The sequence below is a fragment of the Aythya fuligula genome, chromosome 1 (assembly GCF_009819795.1).
Source record: "Aythya fuligula isolate bAytFul2 chromosome 1, bAytFul2.pri, whole genome shotgun sequence".
Classification (NCBI taxonomy): Eukaryota; Metazoa; Chordata; class Aves; order Anseriformes; family Anatidae; genus Aythya; species Aythya fuligula.
Genome location: NC_045559.1, coordinates 47,564,748 through 47,591,521, shown reverse-complemented (window position 1 = coordinate 47,591,521; position 26,774 = coordinate 47,564,748). Strand labels below are relative to the sequence as shown.

Sequence of the window (26,774 nt, the reverse complement as noted above, 5' to 3'; positions counted from 1 at the left end):
TGACAAGAGTAGCAAAAAAAAAGTTTTCATCACTTTTTAAATTCATTTCATCCTGTCTATGTGCTTGGGAACTTCAAAATAACATTCCAAATGTAGATTAGAGCAACTGGTTTACAATCCAAATATCAACCCAGCAAAATTCCACACCAATACAATAACTTCTACATCAAAGGAGGAAGAGGATATTATCAACTACGTTATTTTAGGATTTTTCCAGAAAATTGAATCTTAATTTATATTTCAAATGTCAAAATTTCAGCACCACACAACCCTTGCTAAAATATTTTTTAAAGTTTTGTGCAACAAGATTATTTCAGGTTTTGACTTCCAAATATTTTTACACCATTTATAAAGATATTTTCGAAATGCAGTTACTCTTACAATGATTTTGTTTAGAAAACAACATTCTTGATAATTTAAACAGTCTGTCAAAAATAAATACAAAACTATGCAGAGTATTTTTTACGCAATTCAGGCACATACAGTCATGGTTTGGCAGAATACCAAAAGCATGTACAAATGATAAGCTACTAAAAACTAACACTACGTAGAATTCACAGGCTTTATTTGGAGTCCTCACCTTGTGCACCACCTTCCTCGGCTGTCTTGTTTCTGGCTAAGTCCCTGTATGCTCCCACTGCTACTCGCTCTCTAGATGGTGCAAGCTCTTGCAGCTGTTTTCTCTGTGTGGTTTCTAGTTCTTCCAGACGCTTGCGAAGCAGGGAAAGCTCTCTTTGATGCTGTTCCTCCTTAAAACCAATAAAAGTTGCTGTATTACATTTTGCACACCTACATGCGACCAAAATGAGCAATAATTTCTTTATTATTATTATCACTGTTAATGGTTTTAAAATAAAAACTGTGAAGAGCAGAATGTTTTTACTCGTTAGATTCCACCACCATCCCAAATTTTAGTGGATATCATTCTGACATTCAAGACAAATAACCACAACGAGAAATGAGCGCAGGCATTCCTTCTCTCGGATGAAGATGCACACTAAGCTGAGGCCTTACGTCACTTACCAAGAATCAGTAAAGTCAGCCTGGCCAGCCTCAATTAGAGAGATTTTTCCACCCTCAGAAGCTCACCGGGGTAAATAAAATGCTTTTAAGCACACAAGAAATCAAGAGCAGCAATACCAGTGTTTAATTATGAACGGATGGTTTGATACAAACAGAATGGGATTTCTTGTCCAAAAGGCGCCTCTCAGGAGAAGGAGAAACTACAGAGAGGAGGGTTAAAATTGCCTGTTTGTGGCATTCTGTAACGTATCCTTTGTCTTTGAAGAACTCCTTCCTATTCAGAGGAAGGGAACACCAAAAGATGCATTCCAAAGAGTCTTCCTCTTTTCAAATAGCTAAAGCTCCTTCCTTCCTTAAGACTAAGGTCTTCAATGAAGGACTGTTCTAACACCCCTCTTTTGTCATATTATTTTCTCACGTATACATGGTAATACATCACCACCTGAAGGAGGGGGAAGGACACTTCAGGCCCAGGAGGCAGGGCAGATGATGACATTACACCGGCTGGACCGAGTGATGGTATGTTAGGATTCAAAATTAAGCTCCGGAACTCATTGTGTCTACGTTGTAATTCCTTCAGTCTCTTCTGGAGGCGCACATATTCTTCATAGGACACATTCTGCCTGCAGAATAAGAGATGTCTTATTGCTCACAACCTTAATTATCACAACACAGAAGCACACCTCTCCGTGAGCACTCTGCTGTTCACTGTCTCTATGAAGGCAAACTATGTACCAGAAGATCCTGAAGGTGGAAGATCTGTGTATATTCTTCAGCCTAAACACCTCAGAGTCGCTGCACATGCCAACCTACCCACTGCATTACAGACTAGAATTTACATGGAATAAATTAAGCTTTTAATAGCATTCACAGGAGTGAGCGACATTGCATTAATTATTTGAATCATGCCCTCCATGCTTGCTCAATGAGCAAAAAAAGAAAAGGAGCTTTTCTTTCAAAGAGTATGTTAAGTCTGTTTCCCTTGCCATTCTGAAGTCTTTTTTTCTTTCCGGTCTTCCATTTATTTTCACATACTGTGCTTTCAACTCCAACACTGCTTCACTCATACCTTTTCCTTTTTTTTCTTTTTTAAACATAAATTCCTTCTTTTGAAGGGATTCCTGCAACAGCATCTATACTCTTCAGATATTTTCCCTCCATTTCTACCTGAGCCAGCCCTACAGTTGTCTTATAAACTCTTAGCTGTCCACAAACACAACTGTCACAGACAGATTCCATCCAAAGAACTCTAATACTGAAAATGCCATTAGACTGGCTGCAGTTAGTAAACTAAGTAGCATAAGTACTCCATATTTCTAAGTCAGATTTGAGCCATATATTATTTTTCAAGGTAAGAAAAATGAATGTTTATTACCTATTTAACACATGATTTTCTTTTTCCAGTTCTTCTATCTTGGCTTCCAGAAGTTGTAGTTTCTCTTGCATCCTCCTTTGTTTATTATCATTGAGCGTCTTTCTCTGCCAAGCAGACATTTCAAACAAAGCTAAGTAACGCCTTGGTATATGAGCTTCTGTAAGAATTAAACCCAGACTGCACATGGTTTAATGCTGTGACAGTTTTTAGGAATTTCCCTTTCTTACTGCTATGCTCTTAGGAGGTTTCAGGATAGAAAACAAAAGAGACGGGAAATAACCCAGAGCTATGACTGAAAAAGGCACAGTAAGTCACTCGTTGGTCGATGACTGCCTGTATTAACACTCACTGGCTGTGTAATTACAAGAATCATTCCTTACATGGCCATGTATAAACATGACAAAAACCTGTACACTTTATTCTGTGACTTTTTTTTTGCTCATATTGACCTCAACTTCTAACGAGCTTAGAAACTTTCTGTAGGTTTCACAATCAGTATACGAACAACAAATAAAATTGCCAACGAATCTTGAGTTTTTATAAACAATCATTTTTTTCCTTTCAAGCTATTACATAAAAAGCAAGCTTAGAATATGAAGGGTACCACAACGCAACACAGAACAGATGGGTCACACATAAGCAAGGAAAAGGAGAACAACATCTATCTGATACCTGAAACAGCATCCTTACTAATCAAGGACTTAAAATAACACACAAAAATAACATTTAAGTACACACAGGAAACCCTTACAAAGTCTTTGATGGCACTAAAATAAAGTTGCCAGCCATAATATTCTTTTGCATATCACTTCAACATGTTTCTTTGCTAATCCTGAAGAACCTGATGTACTTTATAATTATACACAGTAGATTGCAAATAGACTTGTAATATTAAAACAATTCTAGCTGGCCAAAGCAACACTGATCTTTTCATAAACATGATCATTCATAAAGGAAGAGCCAACATGCCTTTTTCTGAGCAACAGCAGCTCGACATAGCTTGTTCTTCGCTTCATTGTATTTCTCCTCTTTCTCTGTGATGCGCTGAGTAAGCATGTGCTTCTCCTCCAGCCATTCAATACGTTTGTATTCTAAAGTCCTTAGAAAAATCAGGTAAAAAGATTAAAAGGTTATATAGACAAAGCAGTGTTTTGGGTTATGGCCTTAAGGCTCTTAAAAGAAATGCTTCTTTTCACAACTCGTACGTTTATATACTGAAGCTTATCATTTAAATTTGTGTCCAAGATTCACCAAATTTCAACCTGTGCCTTAACGTAATCCTAGGTTTTGTTTAACCACGAGGCAAATTCTGCAAACTAATTCCAGTAAGCGAGTTAATTGTAGGCTGCTTGTTGGTTGGCATGTTGCCCAACTGTCCAGAGAACATTTCTAAATTCAAATCAAATAATCACACTGGAGCACAACGTTAGACAACTATGCCAAGTGTCAGTTGTCAGAAGGGCTGACAACTGCCTTCTGTGTTTGGGAGGTGAGATGTTAAGGGAGTAGCTCGCTGCCCTGTGTGCTCTACTCCTCTGTAACAGATAAGTACAGACTTGACTGCTGTGTGCTCCCAACCAGAACACCAATATAACAGGAAGCTCCCACAGATACGGTTCCTAGACAACATCCAGCTGAACCCACACTGCCACCCAAATCTGTAATTTGTTTAGATTTTTGCATGGTTAGAAGATGTTAAAATGAGGCTGTGCTTTCTAGAAGTGCAAAGGAAAGGAGCCAGCTTCTCGTCTTGTTTGTTGTGGTTATCTGCACTGTGGGTCAAAGCAGAGAAACAACTGTCTATTTGACTGTGCTAGTATATGAAAATCAAACAGTGAGATTCTGTGCAGCAATTTTTAAGAAATGCAGCCCAGGGATTGGTATCAGTGTATCCATACCACTCTGGTCTTGGGCTGATGCAGGTTCCCTGCAGGGAGTCTGAATGAATCTCCATAAATTTCTCACCAAACACCCTTTACCCAAGAGTTTTCCCAAAAAGCACTGCTTAACGTTAAAAGAATTTCAGCTGAGACAGTGGTTAAAGAGGCTCTGAGTTTTTGTTTGTTTAAAGAAATGCCACTAATATCGTTCCTGAAACACTAAACAAGTGCCTGCTTGAGTTCATCTCTCATCTTTATCAGTCTCAGTAGTTCGCCTTTGGCTTTTTTTCATTTCACATTTTCATTTCCAAGCCTAAGCCAGACCCAGCCAACTGCTTTACCTACTCATGGCCCAACTAGCATTATTTTAACTTATCCGAAACTATGTATCTCAGGCCTTCTTATCTTTTGGTCCTTACTTCACTTCCTCTTTAAGCTAAGTTGTTTTGATGCAACTTTACCCTTGGAGTTCAAGCTCGAAAGAATTATTGAACCAAGGAAGGAAGTTGCATCACCCACAGAGTCAGAAGAGAAATGGAAATGTACCAAGGCTCCCAGGGTAAGAGGAGGGCAGACTGGGAGGACTTGCATGTAGGCTGCAAAGCTTCTTAATTTCTGCAGTATTGGACTTGGTGCATCTCACATTACCTACAGATTTATAAAATCATCTCGGAGGACTGCCAAGCTCCTGTCACTGCCTTCCCAGGAAAACTGACTCCTGACTGATAAAAGATCTACATCCCATAAATGTGTAAATGAGTGATGATCTCACTCAAAATATGGATACTCTTTCCTGAAGTAAACATCCAAAGTATTTAACATGCTACTGACACCTGCACTGATGGCATTAAAACACAGCACTCTGTGGTGCTAATGCAATAATCTCTTCAAATGTTAAACTGAAAAGCAATACTTGAATCAGCGACAATAGTGCAATTGCATTAGCAACCCACAGCAAAGAAGGATTTAATATATATATACATACATACATACATATATATATATATGTATGTATGTATACCACGTGGCACCTCTTAGAAGTTTTCTATTTGATCTGGAACACTGACTCTCTTTAACACCCACAACACAATAATCCATTACAAGTTACACATCTATTTGGTTACTAGGCTAGGAAATATTGAACAGCTCTTTCATACCCACTGACAAATTAATCTTTAAATTCCAGGAAAACATTCATTACTGGAATGGCTCTGGACAAGATTTGGTTTCCTTTAGCAATTTTTAGCATGTTTTGATTGTATGTGGTCATGCATGTGTACTAAAGTAAAGTGATTATTTTTCATTTTGATGGGAGCAACTAGTAGGCACCCAAGAGGCTTTTTTTTTGCCTCGTATCAGCTAAAAGTATGTGGTGAAAGGGAAAAAACGTATATACACACATATAGACTGAGTCCCTGAAATCTTATCAAAGCATAATGTAACACACAACCACTTTTTTTTTTTTTTACTCTTCATGCTTAAACACTCTTAACACTCTTAAAACACTGTATACAAAATTCTGGATCTACTCTTACGTAGTAAGTTTGACATTCACTCTTTATGAAATGTGATCCTATTTCTATTAAATTGTGTATTTCATTAGTCAATAGTAAATTGTAACAGACATGAATGGAAACAAACTCCTATTTTTGAAGTTACCACAAGCAAAGGTTGTATACATACTGCATAACAGATAACAGAAGTTATGGCTTTAAAAAAATATGCAGTTGTCTAGTATTTCCTGTTCACATTTAATTTCAGACTTTACTTGGAATCCACAATCCGTTCTAAGTAATCCATGTGAAAGCAATACAGGCAATATGAAAAGTTAAACCAAAAATGAAGAAAAAAAATTGTACTTCTCTGTTTCCAGTTGAGCTTTTTCTGCCTGAGTCCTGGCGTTTTGACATTCTTGTCTCAGTCTTTCTATTGTTTCCTTCAGCTTCTGATTAGAATCCAACAAATCATTTTCTGACTGAGAAAGTGAAGCAACTTGGAGTTGCATGTCTTGAATTTGCTATAAAAATGAAATTTTTCCATTTGAGAAGATATGCAAATAACTAACAATTAATTTTGAGATACTGAGAACAAAATGCAGACACCAACTGCCTGCATTAACTTACATAAACCTATCTCATTTGTTCCCTTTCTCCTTACTTAATGGCTTCTCCAGAAGTTTTACAATAAATTACTATTAGACAAGGAAGAAATTTTCTATTGTGGTTGAAATAAGAAAGAGAAAGGAAGACAGGAATCTTCAGTCTTTCAGTCTGAGAAGTCCAATCTCTGCAGTTAGCACACAGAAAGGCCGATTGTTCCCCTTTCATTTTCCCCTCCCCACTCACAGATACCCCAGTTTCTAGAGTGGAAAAGAAAATATTGCATTGACCTTCAGGTGCACGCAGGTTCCAGATGACTTCCATGCACACCCATATTGTTACCTACTAGGTAACAGTATGGGTGAGCAGGAGTTAAAAGAATTAGGTTTTATTTCCAACACTGCCATCAATTCACTTTGTGATAGAAATATACCACTTTACACCAGTTTATTCATTTATCAAACATCTGTTAAGCACTTGAAGAACCTCAGATGAGAGATGCAGTATAAATGCAGAGCATTACCTAGAAACAATTTATAAGTTTCCATGGAAACTGAATCTCCAGTTAAATAGTGCATAACCGTTTTCAATATACCAGTCCATAAACATTCAGCTTTGAAATCCTTGATACCTAAAAACTGCATGGAGCGAAAAGCTGTAATCCATTTATGAAGGTCCAAAAAAGCATGACTGATTCCTGTACACTTTTTTAAAAAAAAAAAATAAAAATATATATATGTCTACTGAATACATTTTGTCCCTTGGGGGAAAAAAAGCTTTAAAAATTCAATTTGATCTTCAAATGCTGGACATGATCACTGCAGGAAAGACTGTATTTCTCTATAAAATATTACAATGCAATAAACTCTTACCTGTTTTAGATCGCCACTTTCACGTTTCTTCTCTTCTAGCTCCTCTGCCTGCATAGCTTGCTGTTGAATTTTTAATCTAAAAATTGTATGAAATACAATTATTTTAACCTAATTAAAATATTGATGTTAGAAGTCAGTAAAAATCAGCCTGGCAACAAAATATATGATATAAATATTTAGCAGCCTTTCAAATTAAGTGATTAAAAATCTATTTTTATTGATTATTAGGCTTCATATAGGATTAAGAAATAGGTTATTCGTTTGTTTTTTGTAGTATGACTTTTATTCATTTCCTCATACTGATCTTCATATAAATACTGTAGCAAACCAACTTCAATGAGAATTCTAATAACCATCTCAGAAAGATATCATATTAGGATTCCAGTTTGCCAGTTGATGATATGGTGCTATCGTGGAAAGAAAGACAGTTCATTTTAACACTGTGTTTTTCCGAGCAGCCAACACGGACCAAGTTTTAACAAAGGTAATGCAAATTTACTTCTTTAAAATGTTCATTAAAATTGGAATTTTTGTTAAGGTTTGGATGAAAAATGTTAACTCTTTACAAACAGCATATTTTTTTCTACTGCCATCTTTTTACACACTGCGCATGGTCATTTGTTTTATTTACCATAATGAACAATTATGCACCTGTAAATAGTTAACTTTTATACTGACTACTGTAAAGAAATTATGGAAAAAATTGAGAAATTTGTTTTAAGGTTAGAAAAACCACTACCGCAGACGCTGAAGTTCCTTTTTGCTAGATTCTTCTGCCAGCTGTACAACACGTAGCTTCTCTTCATACTGATCCTTTTCAGTTTGTCTCCAAGTATCTTGTTCCAGTTTCATCTTCTCTAGATCAGCTAATCTGTTCTCAAGTTCTAACCTGAGATATTAAACAATATTTACCAAAGATCATGACAAAGTGCCAAGAGTTTATTACTAGGAATGACATTTAAATAAGCTACTCAAAACATTCTTCCCAGCCCTTTTAGAAGTTGAGCAATTAATCAACAAACATACTTTTCATCTTGTAAGGCTGCAATTTTTTCAAAAACTTCCTCTTTAGCAGCTTGCACTTTACGAATTAGCTCTCGATCCTTTTCTACTAAAAGCACTTTATGACGCTCAACAGCTGCCTTAAGAATTTCGTTGTCTGACAGCAATCCTACAGTATACATTTAAAAAAAAAAAAGTTAAAATGTCATTATTGATATCAACTTGATGAAATCCATTAATAGCATAACTATAAATTGCAAAAAGGGAACTAAAAATCAGAATTCACATCATTGAATGTAAATGAATGAAGGAAATTAAATGACAGATAAAAGAGAGAAGACATTTCGTGTAACAGCAACATTTCAGAAAACTTTTGAAGAGTGACCATTACACTGGAATCCTTATACAAATGTAATAGGTGGTATTATCATAGATTTAAGTTTGAAAGTTATTTCTAGTACACAGTTGTGTATGGCTAAAAAAGAGCCCCACAATAGCTAAGAAAAGGTCAAGCAAGATGTGTTATTTTCACAGAGGACATTACATTTACAGAAACCAGTAGCAGGTGACCATTGAAATTAATAACCCAGCTACAGCAAATCTCCCATTTTAATCCAGTCATATTACCAAATTCTTCACTTCTACAATTGTGACTCCACACAAAGGAACAATGGATGCACATGGTAAAAGGCATCTGGGTTCCACAGGCAAATAGGTAGACAAGTTATAACAATAACTCCTGGTTATTTAGCTAATTCGGTGATACAAGTCGGATTCCACAGGCAGCTTCAGGTTGGCTCTAATCTTGTCTGTACTTCACATTTCATAGGGTCCAACATTTTTAGTTTGCAATAAGTGCATTGTAGATACAGAAATCAGCACTTAGTTGCTCTTGGGATACTTAACAGTAAAACAAACCAACAGAAATAACTGTTCCAGGAAGAAGAAGGTACCATTTTGAGATTATGGTAAATCAGGGAGGACAGTCCACTTAAAAGCTGTAAAGTGATTTAAATTAGCAGCAACTGGTACTAGAAAGCTTTGTTCTTCTCACTACAGAAGAATATTACACATTGCCTACAGGCTCAGATATATTAGGTAGTTTAGACCATTGCCTATTTTATTTAAAGAACAAACTAGAAATTAGATTTTGTTTCACATGACAGCCTAACCCATTTTTTTTTTTCCATTCCATGGATTCAGAAGCAGAAAACAAAACACTGAAGCCTTATAATACATTAAGGTTTCAAGCAGAGTGCAAAAGGCTGTAGAATTAGACAATAGAGGAAAAAAATGCCCTAGAAGGGACATGATTTGAAACAGATTACGTGCAATTTGTATCACAAATCCATTAATTTACATAAATGCAAGTTGTTCTGTAACTGTCCTTCAAAACCTGTGTGATAGATCAAGTGATAGGACACAGTTCAGATAACAAAATTCATTTTTTGATCTATCACCTAGACCAGAAGCAGAAGGTAAAGATTGCCAGGGAATGTTTAGAGGAAAAATAATTGAAGTATTCTAACTGAAAGTTATAAAAGAAACCACTAGAAATTAATTGCACATTTTACCATCCATTTCACTTTGAATCTTGTTTCTCTCTCTTTCTGCTTCGCTTTTTGTTCTTGCTGCCTCCAGTTTGACATTTGTTACTTCTAATTTGTGTGAATGTTTAAGTTCCTCTACCTAAGAATTAGAAAAATAAAAAATCCACTGAAAATAAATACGTATGTATTTGCAGCTCAAAGTTTGTCAGGCGATACTTTGCTAACAAGAAAATCTGTGAAATAAGGGTAATTACGCTTATTTTAAATACACCTTTGTAAATATTTTTCCATCTACTCCTTTTCTGAAAGCCATTCTAGAATATCCAGCCTTGCAGATAATTTTTAAATGGTGCTTATATGGATACTGCAGCACTACATCTATTGACATGATCTGTTTCCCCAAATGATGATTGGTATTATTACAGGCTAATGGATGTATTATCAGTTATCTTGAAACACAAGCTTTGCATATTCCCTGACGAAGACATTAAAGTGCCCAAATACACTACCCATTCTGGGAAACAAGCTTTCTGACTACGGGCACGTATTTCATCTTTAACCAGCCAATTATTACAAGCCAGTTCATTACAAGTTATTACAAGTCTAGAAGATACTCTTTACAAAGATTTGCACACAAACGTGCAGGATTGCCTACAAAAACTCAGTTTCTGAGAAAATACTAGACATAGACATGAACATAGACATAGACATAGCTCCAAGCTAGCCTGTGACCATTGGCATATTTTTGAGAAGACTACTCATTTGAACTCTCTTGCTATGACACTGAACCAATATTGCATAAGACCCTGATGCCTCACTAACTCAGGCATTAGCATGTCACTTTGCTCATACCTCACTTCCGACTAAAAATCTCTGAGTCAAACTAAAATAAAGTTAAATGTAATCTCCCTGGAGTAAAACAAAGCAGGGATATGCAAAACCAGGGTATCCATTGCTTCCCCTAAGTCATTTCAATTTGATAACCACTTATCCCTTAATCACCCTTGACCTCCTGGAGTGCTACACTACTTTCAAAGTCAAAGTCTTCATAGATTTAAAGTGCATTTTAAATCAAATACTTCTCTGCAGCTAAGACATGCACATCAAACAGCCTCATAAAAGCAGTCTTAAGAATATCAAATCAAAGACAATTACTGCTTGCACAAAAACTTTTTTTTTTATAGTTTAGGCATTCATACACAGTAATTACACGGTCAATGAGAATTAAATACCTAGAGGAAAGCACTTATATTGAAAATCCATTCACAGTGACAAACGTAATTACAACCTGCTAGCACATGCAAGTGGCAAAAGGTTAAGAATGACATAGTAGCTTATTAAGTAACTACATGGTGGATTTGGTTGCTTATATATGATGTTGAGAACATCTGAGGGCAACTTGGAAAGATTTAAGGTGGCTTTTTTAAGGCACAGATTCGCAACACAAATGCATGCAATTGTTCAGCAATGAGTATGAGTGAGTACAGAAGTGTTTGGGGGGGACAGGGATGTTAGTATATAGAAATTATTTCCTACTTTCATCCCTTCAAGAAACATAATTTTCTCCTACTTCTGCAGGTGTGCAGAGCTGTAAAACTGAGAACACCAGATGATACAAAAAGACTGGTGATGATTAGACATTCTGATAGGCTATTGATTTTAAAATGTTTAACAAAGAAGTTTCTTCCTCCAGTTTATTTTTCATTTAGACAAGCTTGAGACACTAAAATACCAGCAGATCCTATTCTTACGGGAAATTTGAACTTTTTAGGACAAAGGATCAAAATGAAATACTTCACATTCATAAATGTGTACTGTGAAACACACCTTAAATGAAATCCGAGGTTGCTGAAGAACAACTATGGAAGAAAGTGAAGGGTTTTTTTTCCTGTATGGTACCTTTTTTTTTGAGAAATATTATGCCAATGTTGTCTGTCATACCCATACAATGCATATGTCAGTGTTAATTTGGAGAATATTTAGAAATACAGGATAGCTTTGAGTCAACACAGAGCTTAAAATAGTTCTGCATTCAACTATACATACGAGACCAAAACTACTGGCTTTACAGTTAGTTCAGAAATAACTAAAGCCTTTCTAGTAGACTGAGAAAACACAGGACATTAAGTTTGCTAGCAAAAACTGACAAATGTGCTAAAAATGATCATCCAATATTTTCTGCAGAAAGGGCAGAATGAGAAATAGCAGAATGCTAACATTTATCCAGGTACCTGTTTCATTAGGAATGAAATATGAGTGTGCTGACTCAGATTTACATAAAGCAATAAAACTATTCTGCAACATTTGAAGGTAAAACAATTTACTAGTGCTTCAATTTTGCTTATTCATTCAAATAACCACATACAAAATTACATAAAGGTCTGTCTTTTGTACATTATGTAGCTGAGGAGTAGATGCAACCAGATAAAACTCTGAATCTGGCATCCATAACAATCTAATTATTCTGAATTACTAAATAGCGATGCCAAGTTTCTTATTAAGCACTTTCAGGTTTTCCCTATAGTAGAAGTCTTTTGATTATTTTTTTTTTTCACCTAAGTATTTTTCTAAAAATTTCTCTAAGGTGTTGAGAAAAGGCATAGAAACAAAACAAAATCCCTTAGATACGGTGCTGATCCAACAGCTAAGATACTCAAACTTTGTAAAACAATAATCTACTTGAAATGATACAATGCAGCACTGTACAGAAACATTTCTGTACAAGCTATGCTGACATCAGCCCAAGGGGAGGGCTACACAACTGTCCCACTTCTAGCACAACCTAGATCTCAGCAGTGATTCTGATGCGGATTGCTGCCTCTAGCTAACATAGCCTGCTCCAAGGATACTTAAAAAATAATTAATTAATTAATTAAATCAACAAGCCATACCTCAACTTAAAGAAAGGAAAATAGTATCTATTTAGAGCTCCATTGCACTTTACACAGGTTATTAAAAAAAATAAAAATAAATAAAAATATTCATGGGTTAGAAATGCTTTTTTGCAGTCAAAGAAGTCTGGCTATGTTCATGAGTATTAAAAACCTGAAGACACCTCTTTGAGCACTGTTATGTTTAGAGAAAAGACCTAGAATATAAAGTTAAAAAAGCATAACCTCAATCTTTAGAGATGTTCCTAGAGATGAAGTTTTTCCTGTGAAGTCACATTCTATATTTTCCAAGTGAAATTGGGGAAAAAAATTCCAAGCCTACTTTAAGTCACTGAAGAAAAATGTTGTTATTTTATTCTTAATGTAAAATATGAACAGAAACTTAAACATGTTATGAAAAATGTATATTTAGAATATCATAATAGCACTTACTTTAGCAGTTAAGGAATTGACTTCTCTTTCAGATTTGTGAAGTTTGCTAGTTAAAAGGATGTTTTGTTCATGACTCATCTGCAATTCCTTCTCAACTCGATCAATCTGTTGTTCAGCTGACTTCTTTTCTGCCTTGAATAAAGGAGGTGTTTGTTACATTTTTGGAGCAAGGCTGTTTCTAGCTACTCACCTGCATGTTTCCGTTGATCTGGGCTTCAAGATATTCATGACCTTTCATAATAATTATACCTAAAAATATTTAACTTCTGGTCAACAGCACGTGGTTTTGTACTTTACTCAGAAGTAACAAAAGCTTTTATTAACACTGCATGCACAGAATCACACACATTGTCAATCCTACTTGAAAAGGCAAAGCTTAGTTAGGAGGCAGTGCATATTCCTACCCATGAATTCCTGCTCGGCTCTAAACACCGGTATCACCAGTGTGTAAGTATTATAGGCTCAAGACCGTGAGATTTACTAAAGTATCAAAAAGGCAGTATAACCTAGGATTTCACCTTACTTTTTCCAAGCTAAATTTTCTATTTCTGGCAGGGTCTTTTAAAGTTTTCTAAATGAAGAATATCGTGACACTTTTTAAGTTGGAATCAGAGTACTTGACAGAGATTCACTGCATTTTGTTACAAGTATATATAGCACTTATAAAGTAAAAAGGAAAATGAACCATGCATCTGTATGTTGCAGCTGTCCAAGAAGTCTATACAGAAAGACTCACTACCTAGACAGGTAGCAAGACCTGAAGACCACAGACGAGGAATGCAGAGGAATCCCAGCAAATATAACTGTTCAGAAATACCAAAGGTTCTTCAAAGGGTAAGCAAAAGCTGAGAACCAAATAATTATGGTAATATGTTGGAGAACGGAGAGACACAGGTAGATTGATTAAAAACAAAAGGAATTTTTAAAAATTGAAAATTTACTGTAGCAGATTATTAACACCTTGTCACCAGTTTCTAACTCCAACTAAATGACAAGTGCTGACTTGAACACCTTTTTGGCTGCGTATATGGTATTACTCAAATGTTTAGAAGGAAGATCAATTAAAATCTCTCAGGTAAGCTCTCCACCTTCCCAAAGCTAAATTGGTAGTAAGACTGCAATGTACTTGCACCTTACTTTTAAATCTGAAATTTACAAATTCAAATTGTGGATTCAATAGCAAAATTATTAGTGACCTCAGTGACAGTTCTATTAGGTTAAGTGTTATTCTCACTCCTCTCTACAAGGAGACAAAATTAAAAAATAAAAAAATAATACTAATCTTACCTCTAGAGACCTTGTCAGAGTCTGCATCTCAGCTAACTGTCGGACTTGTATTCTTTGAACACTTTCTGCTTGTGCACCACAGTTGTCTCTTTCAGCTCTTAGTTCTGCTACTTCTGCCTCTAAGCCTTTTAATTTCTGATACAGTTGTGCCTTTTCTCTGGAGAGTACCTCCACACGCTTACTGTCCCTCGTGGGATCAACACTCAGCAGCTGATTACGGAGTTCTTCTTTATCTTTCTCCAGCCTTGCAATCTGATCGTTGTTAATTGGAAAAAGAACAGCCTTTATATTGATTACGTGTCAGACAGCAACAAATACAGTGATTGACAATTCAGGAAAGTGCAGCAGTGCACATTTAAAAATTATGAAATTATATTTGCACTTGTATTCTCTCAAAATAGGACAATCAACAGCCCCAGTAGTCAGCACCTTTTTTGGCTTTAATTTTCACTGATAAGGCTTGTCCTCAGATGCCCGTGAACCACCTAGCAATCTGTGGAAGTAAAGCAGTACTCAGAGTAGAGGAAAAAAAAAGTTAGGGATCATTAATGCACTGGACACACATTAGTCGTTGGAATGCCCCCAAGCATTTTGAAGGAACTTGCTCATATCATCACAAGGCCATTCTCTATCATCTTTGAGAGGTCATGGCAACCCAAGTAGGCTCTGGAAGACTGGGAAGAGGCAGATGGCACACCCAGCATCAAGGGCAAAAGGGTCAAGAAGGAGGACCCAGGTAACTACAGGACAATCAACTTCACATCAGCCTCTGGGAAGGCTGTGGCACAAATCCTCTTAACATTGATTTTTAAACACATGAAAGACAAGACAATGGGAAGCAGGGTTTATCAAGGTCAAAACTTGCTCAGCTTACTTCTCTCCTTTCTAGGACTGGCATTTCAGAAAAGGAGAGCGAAGTAGATCTTGTAAAAAATTGATTTTAGCAAGGCTTTTCATGCAATCTCCCATAATCTTCCCTCTCTCACCAAATTGGTGAGATATGGGCTGAATAAACACAATGCATTGGGTGGAAAATTGCATGGCTTAAGGTGTGGTGATTAGTGATGCAAAGTTCAGCTGACTACCTGTAACTGATGGAACCTTTCTGGGGTCAGTATAGGCTCCCATACTGATTGATGTCCTTATCAACGACCTGGATGACAGGAGTGCACGTTCAGCGAGCTTGTGGGTGACACCGAACTCAGGGGAATGGTCAATATGCTTGAAAGAAGAACTGCTCCTGACTGAAGGAATGTGCTGACTGGAACCTCAAGTTCTACAAGAGCAAGTACACAGCAACGCAGCTGGGGTGGAGTAACCCACTGCAGCTGTACAGGCTGGGGGCAGCTACCTGGGAAGCAGCTCCACAGGAAGGCAGCTGGGTGTCCTCGTGGACAGTTGCAGCATTAGGCAGCAGAGCACCCCTGCAGCAAAGACAACCAACTGACTCCTGGAGACTAACAAAATCACCATTCCTGGGGGTGTTCAAGGTTGGACATGGTGCTTAGGGACACGGTTTAGTGGGTGACACTGGTGGTAGGGGGATGGTTGGACCAGATGATCTGGGAGGTCTTTTCCAACCTTAATGATTCTATGAAAAGAATAGCCAGCAAGTCCCCAAAAGTGATCTTCTGCACCCTTCCAGCAGTTTTAAGGCCACAGCTGGTGTACTGTGCCCAGAATTCAAGATAGTCAATGTGAACCATCCCTGTCAGACAGAAAACAAAGCAAGTTCCCGAGGCAGCGTGATAGGTATGAACTAATCTTGAGACTCTAACTAGCAAACACTATAAATATATAGATCCCAGAGTTTCAAACTAAGTTACAGTGACAGAATGTTCTGTGCAGACTGGGGGTAAGAAAGTAAGGTGGAAAAGGGTTCTCTCCATATTTGGAGACCACTTTCCCAACTCTGATCTGCAGCACTGTATTTATGAATTTAATCAGTGATTTCTATGGAGCAATGCCAAATTCTGCAGCATATACCCACACAATCCCTTTTATGAACAGATCGAAGAGTTACTGCATGACATGTCCAAGCCAGCATTTAGGAATTAAGATGTTTTTGTAGTACCCTTGCATTAAATGGCAGGGGAGGTTAAAAGGATTCTAAATAAGTGAAACTAGATTATATTGTGCCCTGGGCTCCATCCAGGTAATTCCATGTTCTCTAAGCATGCTGGTTTGCAGCAGGACTAGCACAAAGCCAGCAAGCCCACAAGAGAGGCAGGCTGTAAAGCAGCACGGTGGGTTAGCTCTGTGAAGGACAAGTGTTCTGTTTTTGATGCACCACATTTGTGAATTTGGACTGATTTGAAAGCAATGATTGCCCTTGATTTGTACCTCATGTTGGGACTAATACATTCAAATCTAGCATCTTGTGATATACTCCCAGACAAATACTTAAATGAATATGCAAATCACATATGCAACACTCATTTACACAGCTGCATATATTTAAAACACATAAACTGGCAATTTATTTAGCTACTCATTTCAAAGTTCAGTTCTGAAACAAAAAACTTATGGATTGTTTATTCAAGAGTTAACACAACTGAAATAAAGATACCAAAGTTTTTAGTATCCTTTCAACGATCACTGTCCTGATCCCACATAGTTTCAAATTGTATCCTTGTCCTGTCAACAGTATATTCTCTTCTTTTGTGATCAGTTGCCATGGATATAGTCATAGAATGCTTTGGGTTGGAAAGGACCTTAAAGATAATCAGGGACACCTCCCACCAGCCCAGGCTACCCAAAGCCCCATCCAGCCCGGCCTTGAGCACCTCCAGGGATGGGGCAGCCACAGCTTCTCTGGGCAGCCTGTGCCAGGGCCTCACCACCCTCTGTGGGAAGACTTTCTTCCTTCGATCTAATCTAAATCTCCCCTCTTTTAGTTTAAAGCCATTACTCCTTGTCCCATCACCACACTCCCTGACACAGATTCCCTCCCCAGATTTCCTGTAGGCCCCTTTAGGCACTGGCAGGCTGCTGTCAGGTCTCCCTGGAGCCTTCTCAACAACCCCAACTCCCTCAGCCTGTCCCCACAGGAGAGGTGCTCCAGCCCTCTGATCAGCCTCGTGGCCCTCCTCTGGACTCATTCTAACAGCTCCATGTCCTTGTGCTGGGGGCCCAGAGCTGAGTGCAGCACCGCAGGTGGGGTCTCAGGAGAGTGAGGTAGAAGGGGACAATCACCTCCCTTGTCCTGCTGGCCATGCTGCTTTTGCTGCAGCCCAGGGTACAGTTGGCCTTCTGGCCTGCGGGAGCACGTTGCTGGCTTGTGTTGAGCTTCTCCATCAACCAACACCCCCAGCTCTTCCTCCTCAGGGATGCTCTCAATCTCCTCCTCAGGGATGCTCTCAATCCATTCTCCGCCCAGCCTCTTCCTGTGCTTGGGATTGTCCCAACCCAGATGCAGGACTGGTGCATTTGGCCTTGTTGAACCTCATGAGGTTTGCACAGCCCCACCTCTCAAGCCTGTCCAGCTCCCTCAGGATGGCGTCCCTTCTCTCCAGAGTGTCCCACCACACAGCTTGGTGTCATAAGCAAGCTTGCTGAGGGTGCACTCCGTCCCACTGTTCATGCCACTGACAAAAACATGAAGCAGCACTGCTGCCAACACCAGCCCCTGAGGAACACCACTCATCATTCATCTCCATTTGGACACCGAACTGTTGACCACAATTCTTTGAGTGTGACCATCCAGCCAATTCCTTACCCACAGAGCGGTCCACACATCCAATCCACGTCTCTCCAATTTAGAGACAAGGACATCATAGGGGAGCACATCAAATGCTTTGCACAAGCCCAGGTAGTTGGTCTTCCTCAACAGTTGCTCTTCCTCTATCCACCAGTGCTGTAACCCCACCTTAGAAGGCCACCAAATCTGTCAGGCATGATCTGCCCTTGGGGAAGCCGTGTTGGCTGTCACCAGTCACCTCCTTCTTTTCCATGTGCCTTAACATAGTTTCCTGGAGGATCTGCTCCATGCTCTTGCTAAGCACAGAGGCAAGACTGAATGGCTTGTTGTTCCCTGGGTCCTCCTTCCTTTGTCCCTTTTTAAAAATGGGGGTTATGTTTCCCCTCTCCCAGCCAGTGGGAACTTCAGACTGCCACAACTTCTCAAATATGATGGACAGTGGCTTAGCAACTTCATCCGCCAGTTCCCTCAGGACTTGGGGATTCATCTCATTAGGTCCCATGGACTTGTGCACCTTCAGGTTCCTTAGATGGTCCCAAACCTGAGCTTCTCCTACAGTGAGAGGTTCTTCATTCTTCCAGTTCCTTCCTTTGCCTTCTGGGACTTCAGCTATGTGCCTAGAGCTCTTGCCAGTGAAGACAGAGGCAGAAGAGTCATTGTGTACCTCAGCCTTCTCCATATTCTGGGTAACCAGGTCTCCCATTTTCTGCTTTAGTTTGGCCAGAAGCTCCTTTGTTCAACCATGCAGGCCTCCTGGTGTTTTTGCCTAACTTCCTCAATTTAAAAATTTAAGTTTCTATCACTTGCTCATAACTTATTAATTTAATGTCTCAAATTCTATCAAAAATATGATTTTAAAAAAGCATTTAAATGACAGCCAGTAGCTTTACTTATCAGAAGGCAAGTCTACTCTAACTTATAATAGCACAAATGATATTGCAACACATCACCAAACAAACCTACAGAGACAGCCTTAGGGTTAAGCCATTAAAGCGTTTTGAGAATTACAAGATCAAAAACAAATATTACATTATGAAATGATGTCAAACTGATAACCCCTCAAGTGGTTTTGTCATCAGATACAATTTAAACTAGCATAACAATCCATGTACCTCTGCCTCATACTTTATTTTCTTCTCTTCTAAGATACGTGCGTGTTCTTCCTTTTGATGTTCAAATTCTGACTTCAGAAAAGTATGTTCATAACGAAGTTTGTTATATTCTGTTCTGTATTTTTCCACTTCCTGAGTGAGACAAAAAATAAATCAGTCCAAAGTTTTCAGTTTTATTTCTCTCATCCATGCAATGCTCCTGTCACTTCGTAAGTTTCATTTGTAGACATGAATCCCTCCCTCTCCCTTTTCCAGGGTTTCAACCTCCACTGCCTCAGGCAACAGTAGCAAACAGTACCAGCCAGCCAAAGGAAAGTCCTATTTTGCTCCCCCTTCAGTTTTAATTTCCTAAGGTTTTTAGAAACAATTAAAAACTGGTCATCACTACTCTAAATGAAATAAAATACTACTAAATACTCTATACTTACATTTTCTAGTTTCCGATAACGTTCTGTCATAGGAGATTCCAATTCCTGCTGTATTTGTGCTTTTAACAGCTCTAACTTCTGAGGAGTTAGGACCTTAGGACAGAAAGGTATCATAAATAACCAGTCTTATTCATTTATTTACATTGTGGCAGGCCAAATATCCAGGAATAAAAGTATTTCAAGCATGGCTTTAAGAATTCCGTTTTATTTTCTGTTTTTCTAAAGAATTTTCCAATGGTAGCTACAGAAGAAATGTGATATTAGTGATCTAAAAATATTCTGGGAAGATAATAATGTTGACATTTAAAATGTCAGCATTCACTGGTAGAAGCAATACAAATGTCAATCAGTGTCTGGGGATCCTTTGTTAGATGCTGTGTTTGTTTCCTAAGAACTACGTCCTGCATTAGTTTAGGGAAACAAACAATTATAGAAAATGTCATCCAAATGATCTTAAATGTTTTTGGTAGTTTTTTGTTTGTTTGTTTGTTTGTTTCCTTTTTAGGATGAAGAAAGTTGCCACCATGAAGAGAAACAAACACCTACTTCCGTAACCACTTATGCTAAAAGACATTTAAGTTATCCAACAGGGCAGACAATTTTCCCCATAGCAGGAACAGAACATGCATGGACAGAGACTGAGGATCTTACTATTAACGTAGTACCTAACAGATTTTAAAATATTTAATTAAACAAAACAATTTCATCCTATAGTCAGTCACTCTAAGGAAGAAACATTCCTCAGATCAGGCAGGTTTCAAGATAGCTGAAATAGATTCAAGACAAAGGTATGCCTGTTACAGAAACATAAACATGGTTCTGTTCCAGGACTGAAATACATATTAAACTCTACTAGTAAATTGCCTCACCTGCGTCTTCAGTCTTTCCAACTCTTGTGTTTTACCCAACAACTCCTCTCTATATTCAGCAAGGAGAAACTGGAATTTTTCATGCACAGTCTGCTTTTCAACCAACAACCGCTTCAGTTCATCTTGTAATTTTGTATATTCCTCCTGCAACCTGTAAGTTAAAATATTAATTTGGAGAGTAAATCTAAAATAAATTTAAGCTCAGAAACCTCATCTTCAGATACAAAAATAAGAATATCAAGTTAGAACTAAGAAGTTAATACCCTCATCCTGTAACACATTGAAAACTTATTCCATATTTACAAACATATAATGTACTACAGAAACCTCACCTACAATATCTTAAGGTATTTTTAATTGTGTTTTTCTGAAGTGAACAATACTGAAATATGTCCTTAAATACACAAACAGCTAACACACACAAACTCCCTTCTACCTAAGATTTTGCTTCATCTTTTAACAGCTCTAATGAAGAAACCTGTTTAAAATACTGTACCTTATGTGTTCTGCCTTTAGAGTTTGATAATTTGCTTTATGGTGCTCACATCGCATTTTTTCATCAATCAGAAGTTTTTGTAATTCTTGTGAATTAGCCACATCACCACTCCCAGCCATGGGAGGAAGGAGACTGCCCAAAGCATCCATTTTATGGTGACTCTTCACGATGGGTATTGAGAGGACAAAAAAAGGAACTTATTACAAATCTACATCGCCGTGCACCTTTTCAGCTGACATCCCAGGAGATCAGGTCACCTGACAGAAATACAAACCCATGTAGTTAGCAATCAAGTACATTCACACTTCAAAGACTTCACATGCTACTTTTGCTTTCAATACAGAAGAATCCTAGCTCGGCTGTAACTCACGTTAGAAATCCCCTACTGAAAGGGCCACTCTTCTCTGCTCGTTCTACCTGCCCTGAGGTGTAGTAGCTGTCCTAGGGACACAGCATAAAGTTAAATCTGGAGATTATTTGAGCCAATACAAAACAAGCATCTTTAACCACCAGGCCACACAAAATGTTATTTTTACTTGCGCTGCACACTGAGAATCAAACCATGATGTTAATTATGCCCTGTTAACTAGGATTCAAGCAGGGGTCACAGACATCAGATACGAAGTAGTAAAAGCTGTTTGTATCACAGTCTGTCGCACTATCCTAACACACTGCACTGCTCCACACACCATCGCATCACCTCGAACAGGAGATAATGCTCACTGGTGAGCTCCTATCAGGCCACTTCTGGAAGAGTTACAACTTCACAGGCTGGTATCTTCCAGATTGTCCAAAGTTTACCTCTGAAACACATCATTGATACATGTCACTTCTAGTTTTTGAAGTTTTTCTGGTGGTTTCGTGTGACCTTTCCAGCAAGAGTTTTTCTAAATGTGACAATCTCAGATGGGTGTGAGAAAGCTGCAGATTGCCAGATGCTGAGAAATGAGGAAGTATTATAACATGCGCCCCATCGGCTCTTCTCGATATTAGAAACCAGGCACTGCCTGAGACTGGTTATTGCTGGTGCTTCTAAAGGATCTGGGGGAGGGAGGACTGCAACTGAATTTTAGGGAAGTTATAAAGCTTTGAAACCAGCTACCCTGACATTTTGGGCTTTCGGCAGTACTGGACTGGTGCCTAAAAACTCCGTATTTGCAGTGGTATGCAAAAAAAAGTCAAATCTCCAGCATCACTGCAACTAGCTAGCCTCCTTCTCCAACACAGCTGTATACGTAACGCTTTCTAGTATTCCACTCTTAACATCTCTCATGGGCCTACCTTAAGCACTCACCATTTGATTCTATAAACCCTGAGCTACAAGCGAGATGAAAATTATCTTCCATACAGATAAATAAGCACGGCACATTTAGTGCCCATTTTCTTCCTCCACTACTAGGATGGAGAAAGGTGAGAGGAAAGTGTCCCAATACCGGCACAGGCAAGGTGGCAACAGCCATTTCTTTTATCCTGCTTTACTCACATTTGCTGAGAGGATAAGGAGGAGGAGATGCTTCTGAAGCAGCATTATAGATACAAAGACTCCAGAAAACATGGAGTTTTCTGAGAACTAATCAACCAAAAAAAAAAAAAAAAAAAAGAATGGAAATGCAACCGTTTGTAATTTCAGCCCCAAGCTGCTGAAGATGGGAAATACATCCACTCCTCACAGCTTTGGCTACTATCAGAAAGTCCACAGATTATAAAGCAAAACACATATCCAGTTGTGTGCGCATCTGTGGTTTACAAATCCGTCTCACACATTCAAAAACCTAAGCACTATGTAGTTAAGGAAGCAAAACTATTTGGGCTTGCAGGGACATCTAGTGGCAAGCTTCAGGATTTACATTCCCGGTGATGAGAAAATCTACAGTACCAGAAATTTCATTACTTTGTAAGACCTCTTTCCTTGAAATCATTGAAGCGACTTGTGATATTTAGCCTACACACTTTCTTACAATAAAATTAAATAAAATACCTTTTTTTTTCTTCAAAAACAAAACGAGTCCTCACAGTGCTGCAAACACTCACCATTGTCTTGGCCCTATAGGGTAAGTACCCTACTAACATGAATCTCTTCTGTACTAGTGGCACTTTCTCATAGTCAATGATTAGACCTAAAATATTCTTCAAAATTATGCAGGACTACACTTTTTTTTTTTTAAGTAATACTTTACAGGAACACTAGTTAAAACTCCTTCCCTTGTACACCTGTTCAAAAAGGTAGAAAACCATAAAACATGCTTGAAAGAAACTAAAACCCCAGCATATCTAAAATTAATTCTCCACCTATAAGATAACATAAAACTTGGTAAATTTACAAAACTGCAAACTTGTATCAACTGCCCCGAATCCATACTATGTAATCTTAACATCATTTTGTGCAGGTACACAAGGAAAGGTATTGGTACAGAGTCCTGAAGCTCATGTTTTGCACACTTAATACCTGAAATTATATAATATACATATATCTATATATTGATATTGGTTAATATTTTTGGTAGAATATCCAGTCAAGTGAAGTAACTCGACTACATTTCCAAGAGTCACCTTTGTTCTGCCTTTCTCCTCCAAAGAGCTATTTTCATACACAAAGAAATACTTTTTAAAGATGTACTTCACATCTCTCTCCTTTATATCCACACATCATGAAAGGACTTTTCTTTCACAAGATTTTTGAGCTACATTATTTTAAATTTTGTTTTCTACAACCACTTAAAATTGTGAGAAAACTTGCATTTAGAGAAAAACATGAAGACGTCGCTATAATTTCTGACCACCACGGCCTCCTTCTCGCTTCCCTGGCGTAGCCCAACTCCAGGACTGCAGCATGCACCAGCCTGGGTGACACAACTCACTCACGACTCTTCTTTGTGTCCTCTGACCATGCTAACACACATAAATTTACCATGGTTGAACATTAAACAGTTAAATTAGATGGTACTCTGAATGTAATTTTGCAACGACTGCTGCCACATCTCATGGAACAATAAGCTATTTGTCTGGAAGAATAAGCGAGACACTCAAAGGAAGAGCAGAGCCTCACCAAGTGATTCCAAACACTACTGCTCTGCTTAAGGGTCTGTGGAGTCGGAGCAGATAAGGAGCTAACAAGAAACCGTAACCCACTTGACAGCTCCCTGTCACCAGGAATGAGAGGTTGCCTTCCTCCCTCCTTCATCCTTATTCCTGGAACTGCCATTCATCAGACCCTTCTATGAACTGCTTTAACTCAAGAAGCCAATAGTTAAACGAGCAGAAAACACTCAATAGTTTCTTTTTCTGGTGAGGCCAGTGAGTCATTCCAGCATAAGGAAAAACCCAACAAGCCACAGAATCAGTGAAAGTAGGCAGCTGGTACTGGCTTGCACAAAGAAATGAGGAGACAAATAAGGTGGCGGAAGGAGGAGCACGCCTCTCTCCTTTCAGGAGCAGAGAACTGTCACACCAGGAGTTCAGACCTTCATGTGGTCACAGCCTTGGGCTAGACACTCAGCTTTTCAGCAAAGTTGGGTTAAATTAGCCCTACCTTAAATGACTATGCAACACACCCGAGATCACACTTCCCACGAACACCGAGCAAATAAAAAAAAAAAATAGCAAAGTTAAAAGCAAATTTATCTATCATTTGAGAAATTAGATTGTGTACTGCTCTAACAGTTTATATTTTACATTTTGCAATAGCCAAAGTAACCACACTTAAGAAATAAGAAATAAAATAAATAATAATAATAAAATACAAAATAAACTGGGGAAAAAAAATCAGCAAAAGGTGAAAACCTTTATCATAGGAATCTCTATAGTCTGGGCAACTGCTCAGACATCACTGTTGAGAATCCAGTGAAAATAAACACTTACTGTTTGAGCATGCCTAAGTGCAGAAATAGGAGAACACCTCTATGATTTATAACTTATAAAAGACATCAGTCTCGTTTCAACTGTCACTGCTCTCACAACACTGTTTGAAGTACAAGTGTCAACAGCCAGGCATATCTGAGTATACCCGGTCTGGGGGTGGTGTCTGTGCCCCTGGCAGGGGGTTGGAGCTAGGTGATCCTTCAGGGTCCCTCCCAACCCAACCCACCCTGTGACACAGGATTTCGCAGTGCCATCCTCATGTATGGCACACGGGGTTACTCTTGCCATTTCTGCCTTATACAGAAATAGGGTTATAATAGAAATAGGGTTATTTTTGTTAGATAAAGAAAACAAACAGGGTTATAAACTAATCCAGGATTAAAGGTTTTGCTTTAAAAACATAGTAAGCCAAGCTGCTAGCACAAGCCACTGATCAAACTGAAATTTGTCACAGGAGTTACATCTGGTAAGTCTCCTAGCTGCAGTCCACAACAATTTGTCTGCATACACCAGGTAGTGTTTGCTTGTTTGTTTGTTTTTCCCATGACAAGAGACCCTTAGATACAGACGAGAAACTTCTCACTAAAGCCTCATTCAACATTGCAGCTGGGGTTAGAGATGCAACAGCTCGCAGCCTGCCGCACACAGCTGTACAGCCCACAGCACTTCCCCTGCTGCTGACAAGACTTCACACTAACTCCAAACCGGCGGCGTTCAGGCAGGACTTACTCCTCACCTCAGCCTGCGTGCCCTACACGGCTCCTGCAGTCGAACACGGCAGCATTCACCCCGCCGTGCCCATGCAGGCAAAGCCCGTGTGAGGAAGCGGAGCCCGCGGCCGTTGCGTTGCCGTTGCGTTACCGTTACCTTCCCCGCCGCCCCCGCGGGGCTCCCCCTGCGCCCGGCGGCCCCCGGCCGGGAGCCGTTTAAAAATGGCGCCGCCGGCCCGAGGGGCGCGGGGCGGCCTGGGAGCAGCGCGCGGGGCGCGCGGGGCGGTGTCGCCCGGGGAACGGCCGCGCGCGTGCGCGGAGGCGGGAGGGGAGCGGAGGGGAGGGGAGGGGAGGAGGAGCCTGCCCGGCCCCGCCGCACCACGGCGCCGTGTCCCCCTGTGAAATCCCCTAAAAGGGGACGTGGGCATCCAGGCCAGCACAGGCACCCCCCTGAGGAGATTAGCAGTCCTCTAATAAGGATTGAAAACGGCTTCCGTGCTGTTGTGGAGTGCGGGTGTTAGCGATGACCCCCGCAGGAAAAAGAGGAGAAAAAATAAACATAGCATAGCATAACATAACGTAACATAACATAGCATAGCATAGCATAGCATAGCATAGCATAACATAACATAACATAACATAACATAGCAGTGTATTAAGGCAGACGGTATTGTGCATGGACCCTGAGCCCTGGTTCCCCCGTCACAGCGGCTGTAAGCTGCAGGGCGAGGATTGCACATCGGGATCACACAGCGGCCATCCACAGCAAAGGACATGAGAAATGTCGTCAGGAATCAGCATGAGCTCAGGGGAGTTTGGGGGGAGGACACATGGGAGAAAAATTTTAAAATATAAAATTATCTAGGTAACTAAAATCAGCAGACAGGGTTAGGTGTCTATTGCCAGCAAAGCTGCTCAACAGCCTTACAGTTACCATCTCCCTCCCCATCTCACAGCTGTGCAAGAAGCAGTACGGAAAACCTGCTCCTACCTCTGACTGCTTTTACTATAATGCTGCTGTAGGGACTCAGATGGGCCTGGCCTGGGAATCCTGCAGAGTGCAGGGGAAGAGGAGTGAAAGCAAGGGACCAAGGGCACGAGGAGGAGATGGCTGGGGGAAGAAGAACTAGCAAGCATGGGACTCGGGAACACAGCAGAGAGGCAAAAGGGTCAGACAAAAGATGAGCCTG

The 26,774-nt window shown here is 39.3% G+C and overlaps 1 protein-coding gene across 3 annotated transcripts; it reads right to left on the bottom strand.

Moving 5' to 3' along the window:
* Nucleotides 1-7: 7 nt before the first annotated feature.
* CEP83 (centrosomal protein 83) lies at nucleotides 8-25,814 on the bottom strand. Of its 3 annotated transcripts, none has more exons than XM_032196583.1 (16): nucleotides 25,611-25,814; nucleotides 21,017-21,273; nucleotides 20,521-20,671; nucleotides 19,652-19,744; nucleotides 19,224-19,355; nucleotides 14,412-14,663; nucleotides 13,125-13,256; nucleotides 9,826-9,940; nucleotides 8,276-8,420; nucleotides 7,989-8,138; nucleotides 7,250-7,325; nucleotides 6,138-6,295; nucleotides 3,368-3,497; nucleotides 2,399-2,502; nucleotides 1,466-1,646; nucleotides 8-749 (listed from the first exon to the last, which is right to left on the bottom strand). In XM_032196583.1, the coding sequence occupies exons 2-16, from the start codon at nucleotides 21,163-21,165 to the stop codon at nucleotides 564-566; spliced, it is 2,154 nt and encodes a 717-aa protein (XP_032052474.1). In that variant the 5' UTR covers nucleotides 21,166-21,273; nucleotides 25,611-25,814; the 3' UTR covers nucleotides 8-563. The 3 variants fall into 3 exon arrangements, with proteins under 3 accessions (XP_032052474.1, XP_032052492.1, XP_032052483.1); XM_032196601.1 differs by having other exon boundaries at nucleotides 21,017-21,177; XM_032196592.1 differs by lacking the exon at nucleotides 25,611-25,814 and adding an exon at nucleotides 24,546-24,600.
* Between the last annotated feature and the right edge of the window lie 960 nt (nucleotides 25,815-26,774).

Coding starts and splice junctions, on each gene's coding strand:
- CEP83 (XM_032196583.1), bottom strand. CDS start 21,165: ATGGATGCTTTGGGCAGTCTCCTTCCTCCCATGGCTGGGAGTGGTGAT. Junction 8,139..8,275: donor GCAGCCTTACAAGATGAAAA/GTATGTTTGTTG, acceptor TTAATATCTCAG/GTTAGAACTTGAGAACAGAT. Junction 7,326..7,988: donor AAGGAACTTCAGCGTCTGCG/GTAGTGGTTTTT, acceptor TACAATTTTTAG/ATTAAAAATTCAACAGCAAG.